The sequence below is a fragment of the Clarias gariepinus genome, chromosome 11 (assembly GCF_024256425.1).
Source record: "Clarias gariepinus isolate MV-2021 ecotype Netherlands chromosome 11, CGAR_prim_01v2, whole genome shotgun sequence".
Lineage (NCBI taxonomy): Eukaryota > Metazoa > Chordata > Actinopteri > Siluriformes > Clariidae > Clarias > Clarias gariepinus.
Genome location: NC_071110.1, coordinates 6,729,953 through 6,755,031, shown reverse-complemented (window position 1 = coordinate 6,755,031; position 25,079 = coordinate 6,729,953). Strand labels below are relative to the sequence as shown.

The 25,079-nt window shown below is 40.5% G+C and overlaps 1 protein-coding gene across 2 annotated transcripts; it reads left to right on the top strand.

Annotated features, from left to right (window-relative positions):
* fhdc4 (FH2 domain containing 4) lies at window positions 1–23,694 on the top strand. Of its 2 annotated transcripts, none has more exons than XM_053506931.1 (12): window positions 1–111; window positions 1,115–1,586; window positions 3,629–3,690; window positions 5,531–5,633; window positions 16,943–17,028; window positions 17,168–17,268; window positions 18,998–19,068; window positions 19,191–19,298; window positions 19,431–19,501; window positions 20,949–21,066; window positions 21,643–21,807; window positions 21,940–23,694. In XM_053506931.1, exons 2-12 carry the CDS (start codon window positions 1,212–1,214, stop codon window positions 22,972–22,974), a joined length of 2,295 nt encoding a protein of 764 aa, XP_053362906.1. In that variant the 5' UTR covers window positions 1–111; window positions 1,115–1,211; the 3' UTR covers window positions 22,975–23,694. The 2 variants fall into 2 exon arrangements, with proteins under 2 accessions (XP_053362906.1, XP_053362905.1); XM_053506930.1 differs by having other exon boundaries at window positions 21,937–23,694.
* Window positions 23,695–25,079: the final 1,385 nt, after the last annotated feature.

Here is a 25,079-nt window from a genome sequence, read left to right as displayed (position 1 = left end):
CATTTCAGCAGTTCAGCTCGTCTCTCATGAAGGTCTGCTTTTCATATTTCAGAGGAAATACTTGTAGGATTAAATCCTGACATCCTCCTTAAACTGCCTATGTTTAAACCGGTGAGTTATTTTACTTTTTTTTTTTTTTTTGTTAAGCTAAACTGTAAAATAATAGTTTCAGAGCTGTTTTAACCTCTACATGGGAACAATCAACAGATCAAGAGTTTTACAAGGTTGTATATCATTTACATTATTTGAATCAACCAAATTTAATTTAGGTTTATAGTTGAATTAGGTTTATAATGGCTGAGTTTAGTTATTTGTATTGTATTTACATCTACAGGGTGTTTAGTTACTTATGTAAGTTCATAAAGTGTTGGTAATATTTGCAGTTCTGGATTACAACATGACATCAGTGCAATAAGTACTTAATTACCTTTAACTATTCTCATTCTGACTTATACACCCACTGTACTCCTTATAGTTTTAAATGAACTAATAATGAAATTTAAAGCTTACCGTGTTTAACTAACACCTTTATTACTAAGTTAAAATTAAAACATAATTATTATTTGCGTTTTTTTGGCCTTTTTAGTTAAAATAACCTATAAAAAATGTATTATAAAACATTTGAAAATGTAAAGCCCTTTAACAAAATAGATTATTTTTAGGAAAGGTTTTAAGTAGACAACCTGAATATTTTAATGAACCATTTTCTAACAGAGTGTCTACATTACAAAAATACAACAGGCTCAATCTAAAATCTAAAACGTTCTTGGTTTGTTCCTTGCGAGGGACCCTTAGTTTCTGTGCTACTGTATGTAGAACCTATTAGTACCACCTAGAACCCTTAATCATCCGAAGAACCCTTGAGGAACCGATGCTAGTTGCTCACTTTATGGATAACTGACGGTCTGATTTAGTTTTCCATAGACCTTATTTGTGTTGTATGCTTTACTGTAGACTCAAAGAAAAAAATCATTACTAAACCGTACCTTTTCCTGATTTTCAAGTTTTCTTTGGAATCCTATACATTTCAATATGAACATGTTAACATAAGATAAATGACCTACCAGCAGCTTCTTTTTTTTCTTTAAATAAAGCTCTTCTTTTCTCTTAACAGCTTGTGAGTGCCCTGTTAGTCTCCATTAATCACTGGGAGCTTTGACCCTTCCAAAAGACATGAATCTCCATCTATAACATCCACAGTGCCAAAAGCAATGGCTGAACCACCCCCAGCACCACCACCTCCCCCACCTCCACCTCCACCACCTCCTCCGCCTCCACCACCACCTCCACCTCCTCCTCCACCACCACCACCACCTCCCCCAGGACTGCCTGGCGGGGCAAGGCCGATCTCCCGTGCATCCAGAGCCGGTTCCAAGATGAGGAACTTCAACTGGGAGGCCATACCCCAGGACACGGTGCTGGGCAAACACAACATCTGGACAGCAGAGAAGAAGAAGGAGTATGAGCTGGATACGCAGCACATGGAGGAACTGTTCAGCCGCAATGACCAGGCCGATGGTCAGGTTCAGGCATCCAAACGAAAAAGTGTTAGAGGCAAGCCGAGCAACACTCAAGGACCTGAAATGGTCAGTGCTTTTCATTTTTCTTTTCTGGTTCATCTAATGCAGTAGCTAACCCTTGTTGGGATACGGTCTGGGAGAGGTCTGTAAGGTAATTTCATAATTGCGTGGAATTTTGAGGAACTTTCTAGCTAGCATTATCACCGTATCTGGATTGAAAACTACTATCAAGTATTTTTAGGTAATAATTAGTCACACAATTATATACTTTTAAAACGTTGATTAATAGGTTGTTATCTTATACCATGATTAAAAAGGTATACAGTCATGATAAGAATCCTACTGTTAGCACAACATAGCCTGTTCTGCCTGACCAAAAAGTGGGAGGGTTGAGGAAATTTGGCATGATTTGACATGGCTTAAAAGATGTTAGACTTGTTAAAACTGCACCTCAGGGCAAACCGCATGTGCTTCATGGTCATATTATCTATGTAAGTTGTTTTTGTTCAAAGTTGCTAGGCAGAATCTTTAACTAGCTATAGTTTTAGCCATATTCTGTAATTTATGTCTAATGTCTGGCTATGTGTGTGGTTTTGAATTCTTATGTAGAAAGTTGCCAAATTCATGCACTTAAACTGACTTGCTGATCCGACCTCCTAAATGCACCGTTCTGCCTCTCTTTACAAGCCTAATCCAATGTCTCACAACCAACATGGGTTGAACTGAATCAAACAAGAGTTTATTCAACACATGAGGTGTAAATTCAACACTGTAAAAGGCAACATGAGGATGTGCTTCACCTAGACGTGATTCATAATATCCTGCATCCGGCACTCAGTTTGTCTACCTTGTTTTCATCCCAAGCTAGTGAATCTGTCAGTCTTGACAGTTCCATAAACTGTTTCCCTTATCGGCGGTTAACTTTTATGTAGAAGGCAGACAGTAGTCTTTGGTTAAACATTAGCTCACCTAATCTACAAGATTTCTAAGATTAAATTGTATGCTTGGTAATTTGGACACCAATAATCATTTTTAGATCAAGTTAGTGGTTAGCACTGTCACCTTGCACCTTTAGGGTCTGGGTTTGTTTCCCCACCTTCTGTGTGCATGGATTTAACATGTTCTCCCTGTGCTTGGTTGGTTTTCTTTGGGTACTCTGGTCCCAAAGAACATGCAGATTGAACTAATTGGCATTCCCAAGCTGCCCATATTGTGTGAATGAGTGTATGAGTGTGTGTACCCTGCGATCAATTGGCAACCAATCCAGGGTGTACCCCACCTCGTCCACTAAGTCTCCTGGGATAGGCTCCAGGCCCCCTGCGATCCAGTACAAGATAAGGCAGTATAGGCGATGACGACAACAATTGAAATTAAAAAAGCATTGGTAGCTCAGTGGTAGGGTTCTTGAATGCCACGGTGGTTACACGGTATCCTTATCCCCAATATTCCCAAACCCATATAGAATGGCAGGGTTGCATCTAGAAGATCATCCAATGTAAAACCAGTGCCAAGTTCAATGTGTGAATCGGATGATCTGCAATAGTGACTGCCTGAAGGAAGACACCGAAACTATAATTAAACTATAATGAAACTTCTAATTTCATTCATCCTTTTGCACAGGTTGCTTTCTGCTTGGATTTCCCTGGCCTGTTCTGTCATATGGTGTTGTAATCACTTTGTTGCCATGCTACGCTAACTGGTTTGTTTGTTTCGTCCCAAACACAATGAATGCTACAGTACATGTGCTCTTGATTTTTTTGGTCTGTTTGTTGGTGAAGGGATGTCCCAGTTGTTTGCACAAGGTGGAAGATTGCTTTTAAGTGTATAGCAATACGATCATGTGTAATGTTAAGCGTATTGTATTATCTGCTGATGAGAATGGTGTGAGGTATGCGGTTCCTGAATGCACTGTATAGAAGATAATAAAGACAAGGGTGTGTTACAGAAAAGCCAATGTCTTCTATTGGAACTGTTATGTAATAATTTGAATTTTATACTTTAAATATATATGTGTGTCAATGTGTATAAAGATCCATTAGTGTTATAGTAACGGGTCCGTAATCAATAAGGTTGATGAGATTCTGTTTGTTTGTGCATTCTCCCTCCAGGTGTCCATTCTTGGCTCCAAAAAGAACATGAACATCAGCATTTTCCTCAAGCAGTTCAAACGGTAAGTTCCCCTGGAAACACCAACTCTGTTTCTTGTATGAAATCACAGACATGCACAGTATGAACTTCTGTTGAGAGTTCACACCCCTAAAGCTCGGCATGTCTCCGCACGCCAGGCATTTAGCAACCGCCTCGCTGTTTTACTGAAAGCGGCTCGTTTCCTCTGCAGCATGACAGTGGAGATAAGATGAGTCAGGTCATCGCTATCAGCTTTCTCCTCCCTCATAGATTACATCGGAGCAGGACAATCTGAAATACACTGTCATGTAGACATCAATAGGTCAATGTGTCGATTCCAATTTTTTTTTTTCCCTGACCTTTGGATCGGCAGTCCTGGAATTTGAGGGGGGAAAGAAATGCACAGGCACTAGAATCAGTATTTATTAGAGTTGGAACTCAGCACAATCTGAAGCGAGGACTGGAATGTTTCACCCCTTTACATTTGTAGACTTTCGCGAGACACTCTTAGCCAGAGCAACTTATCTTTTATTTTTATTATTTGTTTATTTCATTATACATCTGAGCAGTTGAGAGTTAAGGGCCTTGCTCAAGGGCCCATCAGTGACAATTTGGTGGTGCGACCTGGGACCTTCTGACCATAGTCCAATGTCCTAACTGTTGAGCTACCCCTGCACCCATGAGTAAACGTTACCAATAGATTTGATTATTGTGAAAGGAATAATACATCTTAAGTTTGCTGTTAATCAAGAATACATAATCAATTACATGGTCTGGTATTATGAAGTTGAGTTACTTTTCGTTATTTTCTAATAACAGCAAATCACACAATTCCCCCTAAACCGCACCATTTCCCATTAAATTACAATAATCACAAATTTTGAACATTTTATACATGCATAGTCAGATCAACGCTAGCAAGATAGAGCATGTCTAGCGTTGATCATTCTCTACTTTGCCCTATGGTTGGGGATGCAGAATGTTGTAAACATTGAGAGCAAAAATCCATCCTGACTCCTTAACTGCTTGAACAACTAAGACCCATAATTTGCTTTGTAGGTTAAATTATTTGCATCAAGAATCACTGAACAGAGGTTAATTATTCAGGATAATTCCCTGTACTTTGAGCCTGATCACATCCCTGTAGTCCTCGATTTACAAGGACTAAACTCGGCTTGTTCAGGCGTTTCTCATCAAGATTGCTTAAAGACATTATGTGTCACAGTATTGCAGCAACGAGGCATGTATGTTCTTGTGCATATTGCTGAGAGCGGACTTCTTGCCCGTCTTACCGGAGCAACGTCATGGTACATACTGTAACAGTCAGGGTAAAGCATGACGTAGACTTTTGCTTTGGAAATGACTTCTTACAAAACACGGCGGGTAATTTTCAGCTTTAAAAATGTTAGTCAGGAAAAGAAGATATTATATTTACATTACAAAGCGGTGAGACAGCTTGTGTAAGAGTGAGGCAATAAAGCAAACAAGATGACACATACAGACTTTTACAATACATGGTGTACTGTATCATTAAATATTTAAATACCACGTTTAGAATCTACGCTTTTGTTTCAATAATATGTTTGTTATATATATAAAATATAGCAAAATCATGCTTAATAAAGACCATGAAAAAAGTAATAAGCAATACAAAAACTTTAAACAGTTTACAGCATCATCAGCCTCCTCCTCTACCAGTTTTAGTTTCACTTCAGTACATTATCAGAGCACCTGATCATTGTACAGGTTTACTGTAATATGGATGCACCCAAATGACTCATGCATATATGTAAAATTGCAACGCTATTGTCTGCCTTATCACAGTGTTTACTGTCATCCATCCATCCATCCATCCATCCATCCCTCCTTCCTTCTATTCACAGGTCAGTACAGGAGCTCATTGAGGACATCCACAGTGGCAAGAGTGAAAGATTTGGTTCTGGGAAGCTGCAGGAGCTTTTGAAACTACTGCCTGAGACCGGTGAGGTACGTGTCTGTCTAAAAAAACTCTAAATAAAACAAGTAGTACATGTAAGAGTATAAAACTACTTTTACGCTGGTTAATTACTCCAACTGTTGCTTGCTAACTGTCGATCGCCAGCTTGGCCTGTTGCAGTTACTGTAATTAGTTCCGCAAGTCTCAAACGGATAAGTGCTGGCGAGCAAAATAACAACAAATCATAATATGTTGATAAATTGTGCTTGTAAAACTATTGTATGAAATCAATATCACACTTAAGGCCATCCTGTCGTGCTGGTTATTAGTGATGGGTCGTTCATAAACGATCTGTTCTTTTTGAACGAGTCTCTAACGTGATTCAGAAGAATGAGTAGTCTCAGAGAGTAATTTGTTCATTTTCCACTGGCCGCACATGCACGAAGCATCGCAAAACCTCTGTAGGTTATGTACAAGGAACAGAAATGAGTAGAAACCTTTGAGTCTTTGGTCTGAATCGTTCGTTCTTTTGTCACGTGACTCCCATAGACGGTATGCCCAGGACAGAGAGGTGATTGGTTGATCTCAATTAGTCTTCTACTCCTAGTTGTTCGTTCTTTTGTCATGTGACTCCCATAGACGCTATGCAGTGCAATAGATATAAAATTGATTCGGACAAGAAGATATGAGAGGTGAGCTACTCATTCTGCTTATCATAATATGTCCTTAACTGCATTGTAATTGTAACCAGGTCTTAGAACGAGGTCTTGGCATAATAATCCCTTTCTTAAAGTTAATTGAGTCTTGGGATAAATGGTTAAGTTAATTAATCAAAGTACATTTTCTATGTAGAAAGAGAAAAAAAAACAGTTAAGTGATGACAATGAATAAATATGTGTTTGTTAAAAAGGTAGGTTTAGAAAAAAACGCCATCTACAATAAGTGATCAAATGCATAAAAAAAAGATAGAAAAAAGAGTGATTTTCCCCCTGAAAAACTGTTCGCACTACAATTCCCATGCTCCTTTTGTGAGGAGCTGACCAATCACTGAGCTCTAAAACTTTAGGCAATCGAGCTCCGCCTTCCCTTACTGTTAACTACTTCCTGATTGAAAGACTTCATGGCTGTCTCGTTACCTAGCTGAATTCCGAGTCAATTACCATCCTTAGGAGAGCGCGATTAGCAGACAGCTGCCGCTGATCGGACAACCTTAAAGAGACCCACTCATTGACTCAACGGTCAGGTTTTTTTGCCAGATTCATTCCAGTGATGCACATGGATCGAAAGTCATGCCCGACCTGGGGTTGAAGCCTCCCGGTCGGATTTGAATTAGATGTTCATATCTTGAAGCCCCAAAAGATTCCCAGTGTACGTTGGGTGGCGAGCCACGGACCCACAAGCAAAAGTCTTTGCGCAGTCTCACTTTCCTTTCTTCATGGATTGTGTGGTAGGATCCACAAGCACTGACATACTGATACCGTAACAGATACTGGTACTGTCGTGACACTGATTTAATCAAAAGAAAAAAAGGGCCCCAACGAGCAATAGGACTATTTTTGAAACTGGGTTTATTTTTTTTTTGTTTTAAGGGAAACTTATGCCGGCTTTATTATTTTATTTTATTATTATTTTTCTGAATTAAATTGTTACACTGTTGTTATTGTTCTTGTTGTTAAACAAAGAGTGATCACAACAACACAAATTACTGTTTCTGTCTTTATTGGTGTCAAACCACTGGCTCTTAAAGACTTAGCATCTTCTGTTACTGGTCCAAGTACTGTTAAAGATAACTATTTCTGTTACTCTGTTACTCTATCGTAAAGAGGGTTACAGATTTGGTGAGCCAGCCAGGAGCCAGTTGGTTTGAATATCAATCTTGAACATGTGTCCAATATGGACTTTGTAAAGAGGTGTGGTGGTAAAATCCCAAACGCAGTTATTGTTAGTGGACTAACACAAGTAGGAGACCAAGATGAACAAGTTATTGACTTCCTTAAAAAATATGGGTCTATCAAAAGAACCATTTTAGTTGATGAATGTGAATCTGAATTTTACCAAAACCTGATCGTTGAGTATACGTATGGCACAGCTCTAGAAACATTAAGTGGAGTATTGCCATACAAATATGCCTTGCAAGATGATCCCTCTGTTGTTTACAACATCAGAGCCTTGAGCGGTGCATACCAAACTGAGATCAGTGGTAATATTACCAGAACTTACCTGTCAGAACTTAAGGCCTTAGCCAAACTTAGCGGTGCTGAGTACAGACATGTGCTTAAAGGAGTGATGCCCCAGATTAGTAAAGATATTGAGGCGATGAGCTCTGTACCAGAGGAAGTTTCTTTTACCCGTGCTGAAACCCCCAGTGAGACCCAGCTGACCCTTACCTCCACTGAACAGCATCCCCCTGTCTTATCCTCAGACACCGCTCACAGAAATAATGGCCTTCCTCCCCCTGACACCATTACAATCAACAGTGTGGATACAGCCCCTTCACTTTCAGCAAATGACATGAATCCACCAGAAATTCAAAAGGTTGTGGTTGAACACATTGTTAGGAGCGAAGCAATCAATCCTCATTTTCAGCCCCAATTAAGGCTCCGCTCCTTCTCTGGAAAGACTCCCAGGCCTAATAATGAGACTGATTATGACACCTGGCGCTCCCATATCGAACTGCTGCTAAATGATCCTAACATACTTCCCCTTCAGATCACCAGAAAGATTGTAGAGAGCTTGCTTTCTCCCGCAGCTGATGTAGTCAAAGGATTACGGCCCAATTCACCCCCTCTAGCTTTCCTGCAGCTACTTGATTCGGCTTTTGGCGCTGTTGAGGATGGGGAAGAACCTTTTGCACGTTTCTTAAACACGTTCCAGAATCCAGGGGAGAGTGCTTCCGCTTACCTTCATCGGCTGCAAGTAGCATTAAACCTTGTAGTAAAAAGGGGTGGGGTTGCACCAGGAGAACTTGACAGACACCTTCTAAAGCAGTTCTGTAGAGGGTGTTGGGACAGTACTCTGCTCTCTACTCTGCAGCTTGAACAGGCGAGAAGTCGCCCACCTTCATTTGCAGAGCTCCTGCTGATGTTGCGCACAGAGGAAGACAGGCAGCAAGCTAAAGCCAGCCGCATGAGGAAACATATTGGTGCCACAAAACGAGTCCAAGTTCAGTCTCAGAGTGCATGTGCATGCGCAATCCCGAAGGAGAACCCACAGGTCTGTCCCAGTGCCATTGAATTCAATTTCAATTCAATTTTATTTATATAGCGCTTTTAACAATGGTCATTGTCCCAAAGCAGCTTCACAAAAAAAAAAAAAAAAATTAAAGATTTTTTTTTTTTTTTTTAGAAAAGAAAAGAAAAGAAAATAAGATAATAAATTAATAAATTTATATATAAATATTAAAGACCTTGTGAAGCAGGTTGCCACCCTGCAGAGCCAGCTGACCTCTTTCATGGCAGAGAAAAGGAAAGATAGAAAAGTAACTGCACAGAAACCCCAGAGCCGAACACCAGACAAAACAAATGCTAACATGCAAACCCAGATAAGAACAAAGCAGATGAACAAATCCCGGCCCTGGTACTGCTTTAAGTGTGGAGAGGATGGGCATATCTCCTCTACGTGTACCGAAGCTCCCAATCCTGCTTTGGTGGCTGAAAAACGAAAACAGTTGGAAAAGAGATTAAGTGAGTGGGAAATGAAGGCTAACCCCGGCTCCCAGTTAAACGACTAACGGCTCCTGTGGTGGGACAGACAGGGGCTGAGACAAATCAATGTCCCTCAGCTTTAAACCTCATAGTCAACTCACAAGCATGCACCAGCACTGAACAATCAGACAGTAGCCCCCCATTCAAATTCCCTAAAGGACTCATCGGTACAAAAAGTACAGCTTTTGTGAACATAAAAGATCAAGAAGTTACCTGCTTGCTCGACACAGGCTCACAAGTAACAACTATTCCACAGTCATTTTATGAACGACATCTCTCAGAGCAGGAGATTAAGCCACTCCATGACCTCTTACAGGTAGAAGGAGCAGCAGGACAGTCTGTCCCCTACTTGGGGTACATTAAACTAGCTATAACTTTCCCAAAAGAGTTTGTTGGTGCGCTAATTGAAGTAAACACACTTGCATTAGTGGTCCCAAATCTTAACACCATTACAGAACCCCTTGTGCTTATAGGCACCAACACCCTTGATGTCCTTTACAACATCTGTTCCGAATCTGGGGTTAAACATCAGCCTATCCCACACGGCTATCGAGCAGTCCTTAAAGTACTTGAAGTTGAACACAACCAGACAACCCATCCTGAGCCCCAAGGTGTTGTGAAATTACTGGGGAAGAGTGCTCAAATAGTTCCAGCTGGCAAAACTGTCGTACTTGAGGGAGTTTCCCCCGTTAATGGATTCCAGAATAGGAAATCTGTCCTGATCGAACACCCAAACTTGCCCTCCTTGCCTCGTGGTTTGCTTGTAAAGGCCATTCTGGTTGATCTTCCCCTCTGGCGACCCTATAAGTTACCAGTCATAATTTGTAATGAGTCTGATCATGATGTTGTCATTCCCCCAAAGGGCACAATAGCCCAAATGCATACCTACCAGACCATCTTGTTAAAGCAGCACAATGCAGAGTCAGCTGAGCCATCCCAAAAGACGGCGAAAGCAGAGTCCTCCCAAAAGTCCACTCTAAGCTTCAATTTCGGTGAGTCCCCTATCCCACCTCTGTGGAAAGAACGCATCACAGAGAAACTAAATAACATGCATGACGTGTTTGCAAAACATGATGCAGATTTTGGGCGAACAGACAAAGTAACACATCATATAAAACTCTCAGACGACACACCTTTCAAACAGCGCGCACGACCAATTCACCCTCAGGATATTGAGGCCGTTCGAAACCACATCCAGGAGCTCCTTGATGCAGGAGTCATCCGAGATTCAGAGTCTCCATTTTCATCACCAATCGTGGTTGTGAGAAAGAAAAATGTCCAAGTCCGCCTATGCATAGATTATAGACGGTTGAACCTCCAGACCATAAAGGATGCGTATTCTCTCCCAAAGCTAGAGGACACATTCTGTGCACTTAATGGCTCTCAGTGGTTTTCTGTCCTAGATTTAAAATCTGGCTTCTACCAGATAGAGGTTGAAGAGGCAGATAAGCCAAAAACAGCTTTCGTGTGCCCACTTGGCTTCTGGGAGTTCAATAGGATGCCTCAAGGAGTGACTAACGCACCTAGTACGTTCCAAAGGCTAATGGAGAAATGCATGGGGGACATGCACTTGAAAGAAGTACTGGTCTTTCTTGACGACCTGATCATATTCTCCAAGACCCTTGAAGAACACGAGGAGAGGTTGATGAAGGTGCTATCCCGTCTCAAAGAATTTGGCCTCAAACTTTCCCCAGAAAAGTGTGTCTTCTTTTAGACATCAGTCCGATACCTTGGTCATGTGGTGTCTAGAAATGGAGTACAAACTGACCCAGAAAAAACTGCTGCTCTCAAGACTTGGCCCGTCCCTAAGAGTCTGCGAGAATTAAGATCTTTCCTCGGGTTCGCTGGGTACTATAAGAGATTTGTTAAAGGTTACTCCAATATTGTGAAGCCCCTCCATGAGCTAACCTCTGGCTACCCACCTTCCCAAAAGAGAGCTAAAGTGACAAAAAGGCCAGAGTACAGAGACCCAAAAGAGCCCTTTGGGGAACGATGGACCCCTGCTTGCCAACAAGCATTTGAGACTGTAATCGAAAAACTTACCACCGCCCCTGTGCTAGGTTTTGCAGATCCTCAGAAACCTTATGTACTGCACACTGACGCCAGCACCACTGGACTTGGTGCAGTTTTGTATCAAGAACAGGAGAGCCAGTTGAGAGCAATTGGATATGCGAGCAGAGGGCTATCACGGAGTGAAAGTCGTTACCCGGCGCATAAATTGGAATTTTTAGCGTTGAAGTGGTCAGTCACCGAAAAGTTTGCCGATTATCTATATGGTAATCAGTTCACTGTTGTAACTGACAGTAATCCACTAACTTACATATTGACCTCAGCTAAACTGGATGCGACGAGCTACAGATGGCTGGCAGCACTGTCCACATTCTCGTTCAAGCTTCTCTACCGACCTGGGAAACAAAACGGTGATACTGATGGTCTGTCACGCAGGCCACACGAAACCTTGAGGATGACCCAAAGTCACAGAAAGAGAGGGAACGCATTTTCCAGTTCACCAAAGACCATCTCTCTGACTCAGATAATGCCAATGCTGTTAATGAGGAAGTCATACAAGCAATCTGTGAAAGACAACTTATTTACAGCACCCATGTTGATGACAGTAACACTGGAAACGTTGTTTTAGTCGAATGCCTTGCAGTCTCTGCGGATGCGGTGCCCCAATGCTATCAACAAGCAGACCAGTCTGGTGAACTTTCCACCGTCCCTCACTTGTCTGAAGCAGAACTGGTGAATAGACAAAGAGCCGACCAGTGTATAAAACACGTCATTTCCCAAATTGAGACAGGTGACACACCGTCCCCTACCTTGCGAAATAAACTTCCTGATCTTCCTCTCTTCTTAAGAGAATTAAGCCGCCTTGAACTTGTGAATAATGTCTTGTACAGACGACGCCAAGAAGGTCCCAAAATAACTTACCAGCTTGTCCTCCCAGCTGAGCTTCGTGGCGCAGTTTTGACTAGCCTTCATGACCATATGGGTCATATGGGAGTTGACCGCACATTGGACCTTATTCGGACCAGGTTCTATTGGCCAAGGATGGCTGTGGATGTGGAGAGAAAGGTAAGGACTTGTGGCAGGTGTGAGCGGAGGAAAGCACTTCCAGAGAGAGGTGCACCCCTAATAAATATCAAGACCACAAGACCCCTTAAACTTCTATGTATGGATTTCCTTTCCCTTGAACCTGACAGAAATGGAACTAAAGACATCCTTGTGATCACGGATCACTTTACGAAATTTGCAGTAGCCATTCCCACTCCCAACCAAAAGGCCCGTACAGTGGCAAAGTGTTTGTGGGAGAACTTTATGGTGCACTATAGAATGCCAGAAAAATTACACAGTGACCAGGGACCAGATTTTGAATCCCGCATGATAAAGGAACTCTGTCAAGTGGCCGGCATAAAAAAAGTGAGGACAACACCCTACCATCCCAGGGGCAACCCTGTGGAGAGATTTAATCGCACCTTACTCAATATGCTTGGCACCCTTCAGAACCAAGAGAAGTCCCGTTGGCGTGATTTTGTCAGACCCCTTGTACACGCCTACAACTGCACTAAAAACGATGTGACGGGGTTCACACCTTATGAGCTGATGTTCGGGCGCCAGCCACGCCTACCAGTTGATCTGGCATTCGGACTACCGCTGCATGGCAAGCAACACACGTCACACTCCGAATATGTGCAGAACCTTAAATCACGGCTTGAAGAGAGCTACAAGTTAGACATAACTAATGCTGCAAAGAATGCACACAAGAACAAAACACGGTTCGACAGACGAGTGATCGCCCCAGACTTGGAGCCTGGAGACCGAGTGCTAGTCCGGAACGTTCGCATTCGGGGGAAGCATAAGATCTCAGACAGGTGGGAGTCTACCGTCCACGTAGTAGTGAACAGGGCAGGTACCCTACCTGTCTATACTGTCAAGCCCGAAGTCAGTGATGGTCCATTAAGAACCCTGCACAGGGACTTACTCCTCCCATGTGGATTCCTACCTATAGAGGAAAGCAGCAAGTCTGTCAAGCAACCTACAAAGCGCAGAATAGCAACTCGTGCAAATCCTGTTCTGGATGCTGACGCTTCAGAGGAGGACGAGGATGAATTCATCCCAGTCCACTGGTTCAGTGAGGTCTCAAATGTGTTCATCCCCACAGTCCATGAAGGTCTAGCACAGCCCAAAGAATCCTTGTCTGATGAACAACATAGGCAGTATACTGTATCTCCAGGTCCCTGTCCTGTCGAGAGCCCAGTAAATGCCCAGGCCGTAGATTGCCCCCCTGAACTGTCTGGTCCATCAGATATGTCTACCAATGCCCCAGTCAGTCCTCTGAGGTCCAGTAGACCTACCAACCATTGCAGTAATACAGAACACTTACCTATTGAAAGCACCGCCCCAATCGACCAAGTACCTGAAACTGACCCCATTAAAAGTAACTTGCCTGATACCCACTTACCTGAAGTACATCCTGTGGAGAAAGAGACCATGCTTGATGCTGTCAATGACATCTGTAATGAACAGCAGTCTGTGTCTTCTGACATATCAGAGCGTGAGGAGGAAGTAGACAGAACAAAGACTGAGAAGTCTGTGGAAGGAGAAAAACCGGAATTGGATGGAACTGAATCCAGAGAGGAAGCAGAGAGAATGACAGTCACAGATGCTCCTGTCAGGAAATCCAAAAGGGAACGTCAACCGCCAAGGCGACTGGATTATACTGAACTCGGAAGCCCATTGGTCACAGTTGTTAAGTCATTTCTCCAGGGGTTGACCACCGTGTTGTCCGATGTTTTGAATGAAGATCAAATAGCCTCTGCACCTTCCCTCCCATACCCCTCTCAGATAAAGCACAGTTGAGCTCTTCCATGTACAGGGACGTACATGAGTTCAGGAGGGGAGAGTGTAACCAGGTCTTAGAACGAGGTCTTGGCATAATAATCCCTTTCTTAAAGTTAATTGAGTCTTGGGATAAATGGTTAAGTTAATTAATCAAAGTACATTTTCTATGTATAAAGAGAAAAAAAAACAGTTAAGTGATGACAATGAATAAATATGTGTTTGTTAAAAAGGTAGGTTTAGAAAAAAACGCCATCTACAATAAGTGATCAAATGCATAAAAAAAAGATAGAAAAAAGAGTGATTTTCCCCCTGAAAAACTGTTCGCACTACAATTCCCATGCTCCTTTTGTGAGGAGCTGACCAATCACTGAGCTCTAAAAGACTTGAAAGACTTCATGGCTGTCTCGTTACCTAGCTGAATTCAGAGTCAATTACCATCCTTAGGAGAGCGCGATTAGCAGACAGCTGCCGCTGATCGGACAACCTTAAAGAGACCCACTCATTGACTCAACGGTCAGGTTTTTTTGCCAGATTCATTCCAGTGATGCACATGGATCGGAAGTCATGCCCGACCTGGGGTTGAAGCCTTCCGGTCGGATTTGAATTAGATGTTCATATCTTGAAGCCCAAAAAGATTCCCAGTGTACGTTGGGTGGCGAGCCACGGACCCACAAGCAAAAGTCTTTGCGCAGTCTCACTTTCCTTTCTTCATGGATTGTGTGGTAGGATCCACAAGCACTGACATACTGATACCGTAACAGATACTGGTACTGTCGTGACACTGATTTAATCAAAAGAAAAAAAGGGCCCCAACAAGCAATAGGACTATTTTTGAAACTGGGTTTATTTTTTTTTGTTTTAAGGGAAACTTATGCCGGCTTTATTATTTTATTTTATTATTATTTTTCTGAATTAAATTGTTACACTGTTGTTATTGTTCTTGTTGTTAAACAAAGAGTGATCACAACAACACAAATTACTGTTTCTGTCTTTATTGGTGTCAAACCACTGGCTCTTAAAGACTTAGCATCTTCTGTTACTGGTCCAAGTACTGTTAAAGATAACTATTTCTGTTACTCTGTTACTCTATCGTAAAGAGGGTTACATAATATTTTCATTACTGGAACTAAAGCCAACATTTTTGTATGTAGACGTGTTGGGGGTCTGTTTATTGAAAATATAACATTTTATTTGATTTCTGATTAAAAGAATGAAATTATCTAAATTACTCAAAAAAAAAAAGATTTGTTTATTTCAATGAACAAGATATAAAAAAAACGAGTCACTAAAATAATTCTTACTAAAAATAAAACTTCCCATTACTACTGGTTATCGGCATGGCTATAATATCATCTGTACTTAGGCTACGCTTTCGCTGTGCTGTGCTGTTAACCAGCATAACAGCACTCCCTTTCCTGTGATATTATTATAACGATTACAGTATTGTTATAATACGTTATAATACATCTAATAATATGAACTAATAATATAATATGAACTAATAATAATAAAACAAGTGTTAGGATTAAAAAAAATTCATGAATGTAAACAAGCAGCTTAAATTTGAATCAATCAAATAGTGGTGATGACTGTAGGGCTGAAATGTTAGACACAGTGTGCTATATTCAGGGCTTTTAGATGTTTGTTTCAGACACTTTTCAGAAGCACCTTTGCTTATTCTTTGCTCTAGAATAAACTTACTGTGTAACCACATGATAGACTATAAGCTGATTGTAATGTTCAAGAGCGATACAAACAGACAAAATTTGACTCATGCAAAAATAACACATATGGCTCTTAACTGTATCAGACATGCCAGGCCGAAATAGATGGCAGGGTGGTGATGTATAAAAATCTTGTTGTTCTTTTGGCTGCTCTCATTAGGGAGCACCACAGCAGATGATTGAATTCAAAAATTTGATTTGGCACAGGTTTTCAGCATGATGGAAACCTCACATTTTTAGCCATACAGCTAGTTCTGGTTAGCCATATGGCTAGTTCAAGTTAGCCATACAGCTAGTTTCAATGAATTGAGTGGAGCTTGCATGTTCTCCATGTGCATGGTGGGTTTCCTCTGGGTACTCTGGTTTCCTCCCACAGTCCAAAGACATGCAGATTATACTAATTGGTATTTCCAGATTCCCCATAGTGTGTAAAAGTGTGTGTGTGTGTGTGTGTGTGTGTGTGTGCACGCGCTCTGCGATGGATTGGCACCCTAGTTACCCCTAGTTCAGGTTAGCCATACAGTGATTAACTGTTGGTGTGCAGTGTTGGAGAATTTATAATGACATAAAGACATTTTGTAATGTACTTACATGCACCTCAATTTTGATTTAAGACAGATTTGAAAAAAAAAAAAAAAAATCCAAACTACTGTATATCATTTTAATATGATCAGATTTTTTTATTTTTTATTTTTACATCTGGGTAATTAAATAAGAATAATTAAATTCATTAAATGTCAAAGTGGCATAGCATAATTATGATCAATTATTTACATAGAAAAAGTGAAACCATGCTATTTAAACACTGTTTAATTCTTTGTTTATTTCAGTTGCATGTGTTGGCCAGGGTTGTGGTTGAAGGTATTCTTGTATGCCATTCTAAAGTTCAAGGAAATAACTGATCACAACACAACTGTTAATCATCATGTCAGTTGGCTCATCTACTCTTTTGAATGAAGGATTTTTTTTTAAACATGCATCGGAGTAGAACTGATAAAATGAAGATAAAATAATCAAAACAGTGTGGTTTATAAGATGTGTTTATCATCCGCTTCAGCCTGCATGATCTTATCTTCCGCTCTTTTTTAGGTGAAGCAGCTTTTAGCATTTAAAGGAGACATTTCAGCTCTTTCTGAGGCTGATCAGTTCATGATTCAGCTTGTAAAGCTTCCAGGGTGAGTCACACTGTGAGTGCATTATTTATCCTTAAAATATATTACTCGTTCACTCGCATCACCACTTTATATTCTGCTTGAGAGCGTTTTGTTTAGACCCGGCATGTAATTAGTCGAATGTCCTCATTTGTGCCAACAGCTATGAAGAGAGGCTGAAATGTTTAGTCCTTAAAGAAGAACTTCCCCTTTTTATGGATGAAGTGAATCATTCCATTACCACCATGACCACTGCTGGGAAAGGTAACCACACACCCTGATCTCTATCCTCTGTAAACAGACTACAGTCGTCGTTCTGTTGCCTCTTGGCTTTCCTTTCAGGTGTGGTTAAAACAAAAATGCTCAATATGCTAACTGCAAATAAAAGCTCCTACTAGGTAATATGCAAATGTAACATTGTTCGCTACATTATAACAAACAACAAACCAAAGAAGCTACTTGAATGAGTAGTGCAACGATTCGACTTAACAAGAAATGTCGTCCAGTGGCCATGCCTCAGTTTCCACATAACCTCACCTGGATGACTAAGAATTCTTTACAGAGAAGATGATTAGCAAAGCTATTTCTTTATACCACGTCATATTGTAATTACTTTATAGTTTTTAATCCATCAGCGCAAACCTTAACATGATTCACTGGGGCGTGTTCAGTGTATGTGTTTTATGACTTCATGCTTTTTCATCCCAACCCTCGAGGAGGACTTCTATTGCTTGAGGCTTTTATTTCTCGACCTCTTTTACTTTTTTTAAACAAGTGATCTAGCTTGAATAGCAAGTCATGTTTGACTGATATGAACAAAATTCTGAAATCAAATGACATGCAAGAAATAGCATCACTGAAGTGCATTGCTGTACATTAGTGATGCAAACCTCAGGCTCTTCCCTATGAGTCAGATCATTTGGGAATCACACCAATGAGTCGGCACTTTTGACTCCCGAACTGACTCGCTGCCATTTTATGTTTAAACTGGACAACATTTTTAGTAACTCTTCTTCTGCCTGAAAATATTTCACAATTTTTATTTACTGTCAAATAAAAAAATAAATTAAATAATACATTTTTAACTGAGATTTATACTTTTAAAAAAGTATGAGCGGCATTCAAGTCAAAACAGGACTTTTTCACTTCGTTAAGAGTAAAAACTAGCTTTACTCCTCTACTCACAGCCCCTGCTACACTAATGCACTTATCCTAGTGTTTCACTAGTGCTAGAAAGTTTGCTCGATGTGCCAGAACCATGATCGGACTGCATGCCTTACCCTACATCTGAAACCCTGGCCTCCCAGGAAACATGTGGAAATGGCTTAAAGCGTGGTCAGCACTGTACGGAGGATGTGACAATAACTCCCAACCGAGTTCCTGTAATGTACAAGTGGTGTTGGTTAATGATTGTGTGTACAGTTCCCAAAGACCGCAAGTTTTCCGACAAGTCGTCCATCGATTTTCCAAGGATCAGATGCTGAATGTTTACGGGAACGACCACAGTGTCTCCAAGCCACCTTGGCCAGGATCGTTCAGATGTTTTACTGTAAATGTAAATCATTTTTTTGCCTTCAATCACAAGAAATTTTATCACAGGTCCTGTTTTGACCTAAACGGCCCTTGTAATTGTTAAATCAGAAAGGCTACAAATTGTGAAAAATATAGTACAGTAAGCCTCCGTGCATGCACTTTATTGTACTTGCTTAGTCTAAGATTCAAAGTCACTTAAAAACACAAAATAGGACTAAGTTTGTGCAAATGACAAAAACAAGCAAGATGGAGTTTGGGAATTTTGGGTCTTGCAAATTCACATCTTAAAGCTAACCTTGCTATATCATATAAGAGCTACCAAATGGAGGAGGTGGGAAAAACGTATCCTTCCCCTAAAACATCTGAACAGATGTTTAATATCTGCAAAAAAAAAAAAAAGCCTTTTAACTAAATAAACATGTGAAATATATTTACTCTTTAATCTGACACTTTCTTTTAGAGCTGTTGGAGTGTGGCGACCTTCATTCCGTCATCCGCCTCGTGCTGAAGACTGGGAACTACATGAACGCTGTGAGAACTCGCTATTTTGTCAAAGGAAATCAGATTGGATCAGTGAAATGATCCACTTTTAGCTCCATCATGAAGGTCATATTAACACCTGATGATTAATCAGCGTTTGTCTTGTTTCACAGGGTGGCTACGCCGGCAGCGCTGTGGGCTTCCGCATGACCTCGCTGCTAAAACTCGCCGACACGAAAGCCAACAAACCAGGAATGAACCTCATGCACTATGTTGTGATGGTAAAACAAACTCTTTATCTCATTTTTCTTTCTTTTCTTTTCTTTTTTTTTTAAACAATGTTAGCTGATATAACATTTTGTTATACTGTATATAATATACTCTCTAAAAATATCTTTACGCTTCACTCACAGCAAGCTCAGAAGAGTGACGCTTCTCTGCTGAATTTTCCAGAACAACTCTCACACATCGGAGACGCCGCAAGGTACAAAATTCACCAAATGTGCTCTTATTAACTTAAAAAATTGAGTAATATCCAAAATAATTGGCACTTTTGTAAATGAGGATTAAACAATACAATGTGTGGAGAATTCTGTAAATATGGATTCATTCTGAAAATATTTAAACTCCAATCTACTGTATATTCAAGGGCTGCGCCAGAGTTTTTATTTTTATTTTTTTATCTCGGATCAGATATTTAAACCATGCTAGAAACTTGAGGGAGCATGGAAGTGGTTGGGTGTTGTTTTAATGGACAATGATTGCCATAAATACTTTAAAACAAGGGTCATATTTCATTGTTTTGAGGTTGTATTTGCAATGTTGTGTTTGGATCATTAGTCCAACGTTATCTCAAAATCATTTTTTATCAAAGTGTAAAAACTTCATTCTAACTTTCCAAAACAACACTTTCACAACACTGAACATCATCGCAATGTCATTACAACCGAAATGCAATCGTCATGCAAGTCAGGGTTCCTACTGTGTAATGTATGTGAAAATTCTGTCCTATGGGAACTTTACTGTACTTTAATAACCAAGAAGGAAGTACTCCACTATACATGCCTTCTTTGTCACGTGTGATTAAGTCTTTTTAAAAAAACGCTCTGGAAAATTTGCTCATTAAAAAAAAATTTTTTTTTTCAAGTAAAGTATTTTAGAGAGATTTTTTCATGCCATACGAAATATTTTAATTTGACCGTCATTTAAACATTCAGCCTTTAAAACGATCATACATTTATGATGATTCTTCGAGATGACATATAAGCTTTCAAGGTAGCACAGAAACCTATTTAATATATCGTAACTACTTTATTTTAATATAAATAATGTTAAATAATGTGATGTAGTATTGTACGGTAAAACATCATACAGTATATTTATTTATATTATTCTATATAAGTATAGGATTAAACTTTACATTTTAATTTTATATCTAAGTAGATCTAACTACATCCTGATAAACCTTTAACAGGATTAAAACGCTTTCATTCGCACTGTATCAACAATTTATTGCATATTTATTACACGTTAAGGATTCATAAAATAGAAAGGGAAAAGAGAAAGTTAGAACAGTTAGAAAAGCAGTTTATTTGCGTTTACAAAACTATTTTTAGAATTTTTTTGTATATAAATTTAAAGTAAGCTTGTAATGTCGTAACCACACTAACCTAAAATCTACTGCATCATCCTATAATTTTGCTATCTGGCCAAAACTTGCTATCATTTAAAACTGTTTTTTAGTTGAAACCTGTGTTCTCTTGTTCACCTTCTCGACTGTATTGATTTATTGAGGGTTTCAACTGTTTTGCTGACCCGGACCCAATCTTTACCAGGACTTTAAAGGACAAATGTGCTTCTCATGCATAATATGGTCTTCCATCATAGAGTGTTTTATCTGTAAGAGATCATTTTTTTAAATCCCACTGTAGAATCCACAAACAAGAAACTGAATCAGAATTCCAAAGGAAAGTGAGCGAAGTCCAGCAGGCGAAAAAGGGCACTGATAAACAAGCTGACCTGGCTGAACAGATGAAAGACTTTTTCTCGGTGAGTTTACTTAGACAGAAGACACTAGTTTGGTGGAAGTCAATGGATCTTTCAAATTAAAATTGGAGAATATAATGAGACTAAAGTGATGGTTAGGTAGCTAACATGCTCAGACACAACAATTAGCCAAAACGTTTGCCAAATCTATTTAAATTTAAGTGTTTAAAGTGCTGCCTGGTTTATTTTTACTGGTAAACTGCAATTTAAGCTAATGAATTTTAAGTAGAATTATATAATATATATTATACACATACTGCTTATGCTTAAAATTTGAAGACGTGATAGCATAGTGGCTAGCACTGTTGCTTCGAAACCTCCAGGACCTGGGTTCGATTCCCGCCTTGGGAAGTTGGGTGCATGGAGTTTGCATATTTTCCCCATGCTTAGTGGGTTTTCTCCAGGTACTCTGGTTTCCTCCTACAGTCCAAAAACATGAAGATTAGTCTAATCGGTGTTCCCAAAGTGCCTGGTCTGATCTCATGAGAAAGCTGAACAATCTTTTTCTTAAAACTTTGCTCGAAATTTTGAAGAAAATATCTTTAAATAAAATAACCCCATGTCACATGTCATTCTCAGCATGCTGAGTCCAGGATCACTGAAACCCAGGAGTCCTTCCAGACACTGAACCAAGTCACCGAGTCTGTGGCGGAATATTTTTGTGAGGATCCGAGTGAGTTTAAACTGGACGAGTGCTGTTCCATCTTCAGTTCCTTCTGTGAAAAATTCACCCGAGCCCTTCAGGTACTGTAAATCCACACTCATCCCCCCTGTAAACATCTTTATAGCTGTCCAGACTTAAGCTAATAGTTGGAAACAAAGCGTTTTTTTTTTTTTAAACATTTAAAATTGGATCCAATTTCTTTTCCATAGGAGAACATGGAACGTGAAATGGCCGAAGTTAAACGGAAACAGAAGGAGCGACTGCAATCGGCTGCCAAGCGGCGCTCCACAGCCACCTGCTCATCACGAGACAGAGACATCGAGGGTGTAGCACTGGAGTCGGTTCTCAATCGGTTCCTAAAGGCACCCGCGTCTCACAGGAGATCAAGAACCCCCTCGCCTAGTAGTGCCAAAATCCCTGAGAACTCATTACAAAAGAACCGTCCAGACAAAACTTGCAAAAAGCAGAGCTGGACTCTGAACATGCCCCAGTCCTCCCTCGATAAAGAGAACGCGGATGATAAAAAGCCAGAGAAAAAAAGTCTGCAGCAGAGAAAATCTGGAGAGAATTCCTTTGTTGCAAGTGAGAATGCAGAAGTTCTGTCTGAGAAAGAGGTGCAGAATTTGAGGGACGTGTCCAAAAAGGTGCTACGCTACCAGTCTAGTCGGGGGAGCATGTCTTCTGGGGAACATGTTTCCCCACTCACTTCTCCACATCGACGCACGTTTCAGGAAGACGGAGAAAAACGGATGTCTGTTACAAACAGTGAGGATGTAACCAAACTGCTAAAAAGCCCCTTGCTTTTAATTCCGAAAAGCCCTGGTGGTATCGGGCGTCGACACACAATCGCTTTCCCTTCACCAGATCTGAGCAGGACTGAGGCCGACGAGGATAAGTTTGTTCCCGGTGAGCCAGAAAATGGAACCCCTGGACATCAGATTCCGTCTCTTGGGAATATAGGTCGTCTCAAATCAGTGGACAGCTATCTGCCGCTTACAAACTATTCCATAGGTTCTAAAGTGCCATTCACCACTCCAACGGTTAAAGAGGAGAAAGTGGATCAAGAAGAAGAAGAAGTACGTCAACAGACTGAAGAGAACTTATCCAGTTCTCAGCAAAATCCATCAGTCAATGGACAGAACAACCTCGCCAAAAAGACCTCTCAATTTCTTTCCTTTTTTAAACGTTTAGGTGAAAAGAGCAAAACGAACAATAGAGAACCCAAGTCCAGTAATGTGGACCACTGAGACATCTAACAGATAATGGGATTATGTGCTTGATAGAGTTGTTTCCTGGAATCTGGATGTGGGCTCCTGATCTCTGGTGCACCTTAAAATTGATCAGGGCTTTCTTTCGTGTTTAAATTGTGTGAAAACTACGGTTTTCAGTTCAAGGTGTCAAGTAACATAGGTAGAGCTGTCCAAATTTATTGGAATCATTGTGACTTTTAGCTCTTAGTATTTGCAGGTGCTGCTGAATGGTGATATACCACCTGGAGGTAAGCGCTGTTCAGCATGGTTTAAAAGTCGCTAATGGGACCAGTTGTTCAGAACAACCAAGCAATGTACACATCCATTTTCCATACCACTTATCCAATGTAGGGTAGTTGGGGGCCAGGAGTTCGTTCATGGATGGGGTGCCACCCCATTGCAGGGCACAAGCATACACAACCAATACCCGGACAACCAATCACCAATCCAGTTTGGAAACCAATTAGCCTCCACTGCATGTCTTTGGACTGTGGGAAGAAAACCATCAAGTACATGTAGAACCGGCAAACTCAAAGTGACATTGCAAACCACTAACACTCCATGCCATTCTTATAGTCTTCCATTTTAACAAAACAGTGATGTACCAATTTGCTCAACAAATCAATCCTCACCTTTGAACTCTTAAACGACAATACACCCAGAATGGGTTCTAATATGAATAAATGAACAATATGAAAAGACATGGTCAAGTTAATGCAACAAAACTAGAACCCTAGAAGGAGGTGTGTTCAGCTGGAACCTTTAAAACTTCCATAAAGAACCTGCTTCACAGTAGGAAAAGGATTCATATATTTCTGAGAGGGATCTAGCAAGATCATGACAAACTTGTAGGAGTTGCATGACTATATGTTTCCCTGGTTGAGCAGCAATTTAAAATAAAATAAAAACTGCGTATTTTGGGGTGATAATGAGGAGTAAACTGTGCAAACCACTGCACTAACAGCCATGCAAAACCTTTAGTTATTTTTATGCCACATGAAAATGAATTACTCACTCACTTATTCTGTATACAGCTTTTTCTGTTTATTGTCACGGAAAGGCCCTCCCCATCCATCGCAGGGCACAAGCACACAGTCACCTCCGCACTCACATACTAAGGGCAATTTGGAAACACCAGTCCTAAATGGTGCCAAATCTACTCGTCTTTGGACTTTGGGAGAAAACCGTAGTACCCAGAGCAAACCCACGAAGCACAGAAAGAACATGCAAACTCCATGCACACAGACTCTGAGGTGGGAATCAAGCCACAAGGTTTGATCCAAAATACATGGCACAGGTTTTACACCTTTTGCAATCCTCACATTTCCCAGTCTGGCTTAGGACTGGCGCTGCATGCGGTCGTTGGTTTGTATGGGGCATAGGTTTAAGGGTTTGGCCAAAACCCTCCTGTGGTGACCTGGTTATGGTGCAAGTCAGACCAGTCAGCAACCCACACCTTCAACCGCCTGAGCCTCATTGATTCTGAAACTGAAAGCTCACATCACACAGAAGTGTGTGTCTATCAACATAGCTTTACTGTACATTACATATATACAATACAGTCATGTGTAAATGTTAGTGTCCCCTCTTTTATTTCAGTATTTCTTGTGTAAAAACATCATAAAAATGATCTGGTCATATCGAGTCTCAGTATTAAACAAATACTGTACAACCTCAGACGAACAACAATATATATCTTTTTTCACCTTGTCATTTAGTTAACAAAATGAAGCCCCCCCCAAAAAAAGACTGTGGGCAATACCAAGTACCCCCTGATTCAATAGCTTGTAGATCCACCTTTAGCAGTAATAACTTGAAGTAATCATATCCTGTATGACTTCTGTTGCATGACCAAATTTTGACATGATGCATGATGGACTCAATGACTGCAAGGTGCCCAGGTCTTGTGGCTGCAGAAACAAGCTTGGACGTCCATTCCTGGGAAGATTGGCAACTGTCCTAAATCCTTTTTACAATAATCGTTCTCACTGTCCAAAATATTTGAAATATTTCTAGCCTGATGTACAGGAACAGTTGATTCTCTAAGACTATTTCTTAAGTCGGTTTCTCTTGGCATTGAGTTAACAGTCATCTAATTGCTT

Excerpts from the sequence above, each read along its gene's own strand:
- fhdc4 (XM_053506930.1), top strand. The coding sequence starts at position 1,212 with ATGGCTGAACCACCCCCAGCACCACCACCTCCCCCACCTCCACCTCCA. Across the intron at positions 17,269-18,997 it reads CATGACCACTGCTGGGAAAG|AGCTGTTGGAGTGTGGCGAC; the intron begins GTAACCACACAC and ends ACTTTCTTTTAG. Across the intron at positions 19,299-19,430 it reads TCATGCACTATGTTGTGATG|CAAGCTCAGAAGAGTGACGC; the intron begins GTAAAACAAACT and ends CTTCACTCACAG.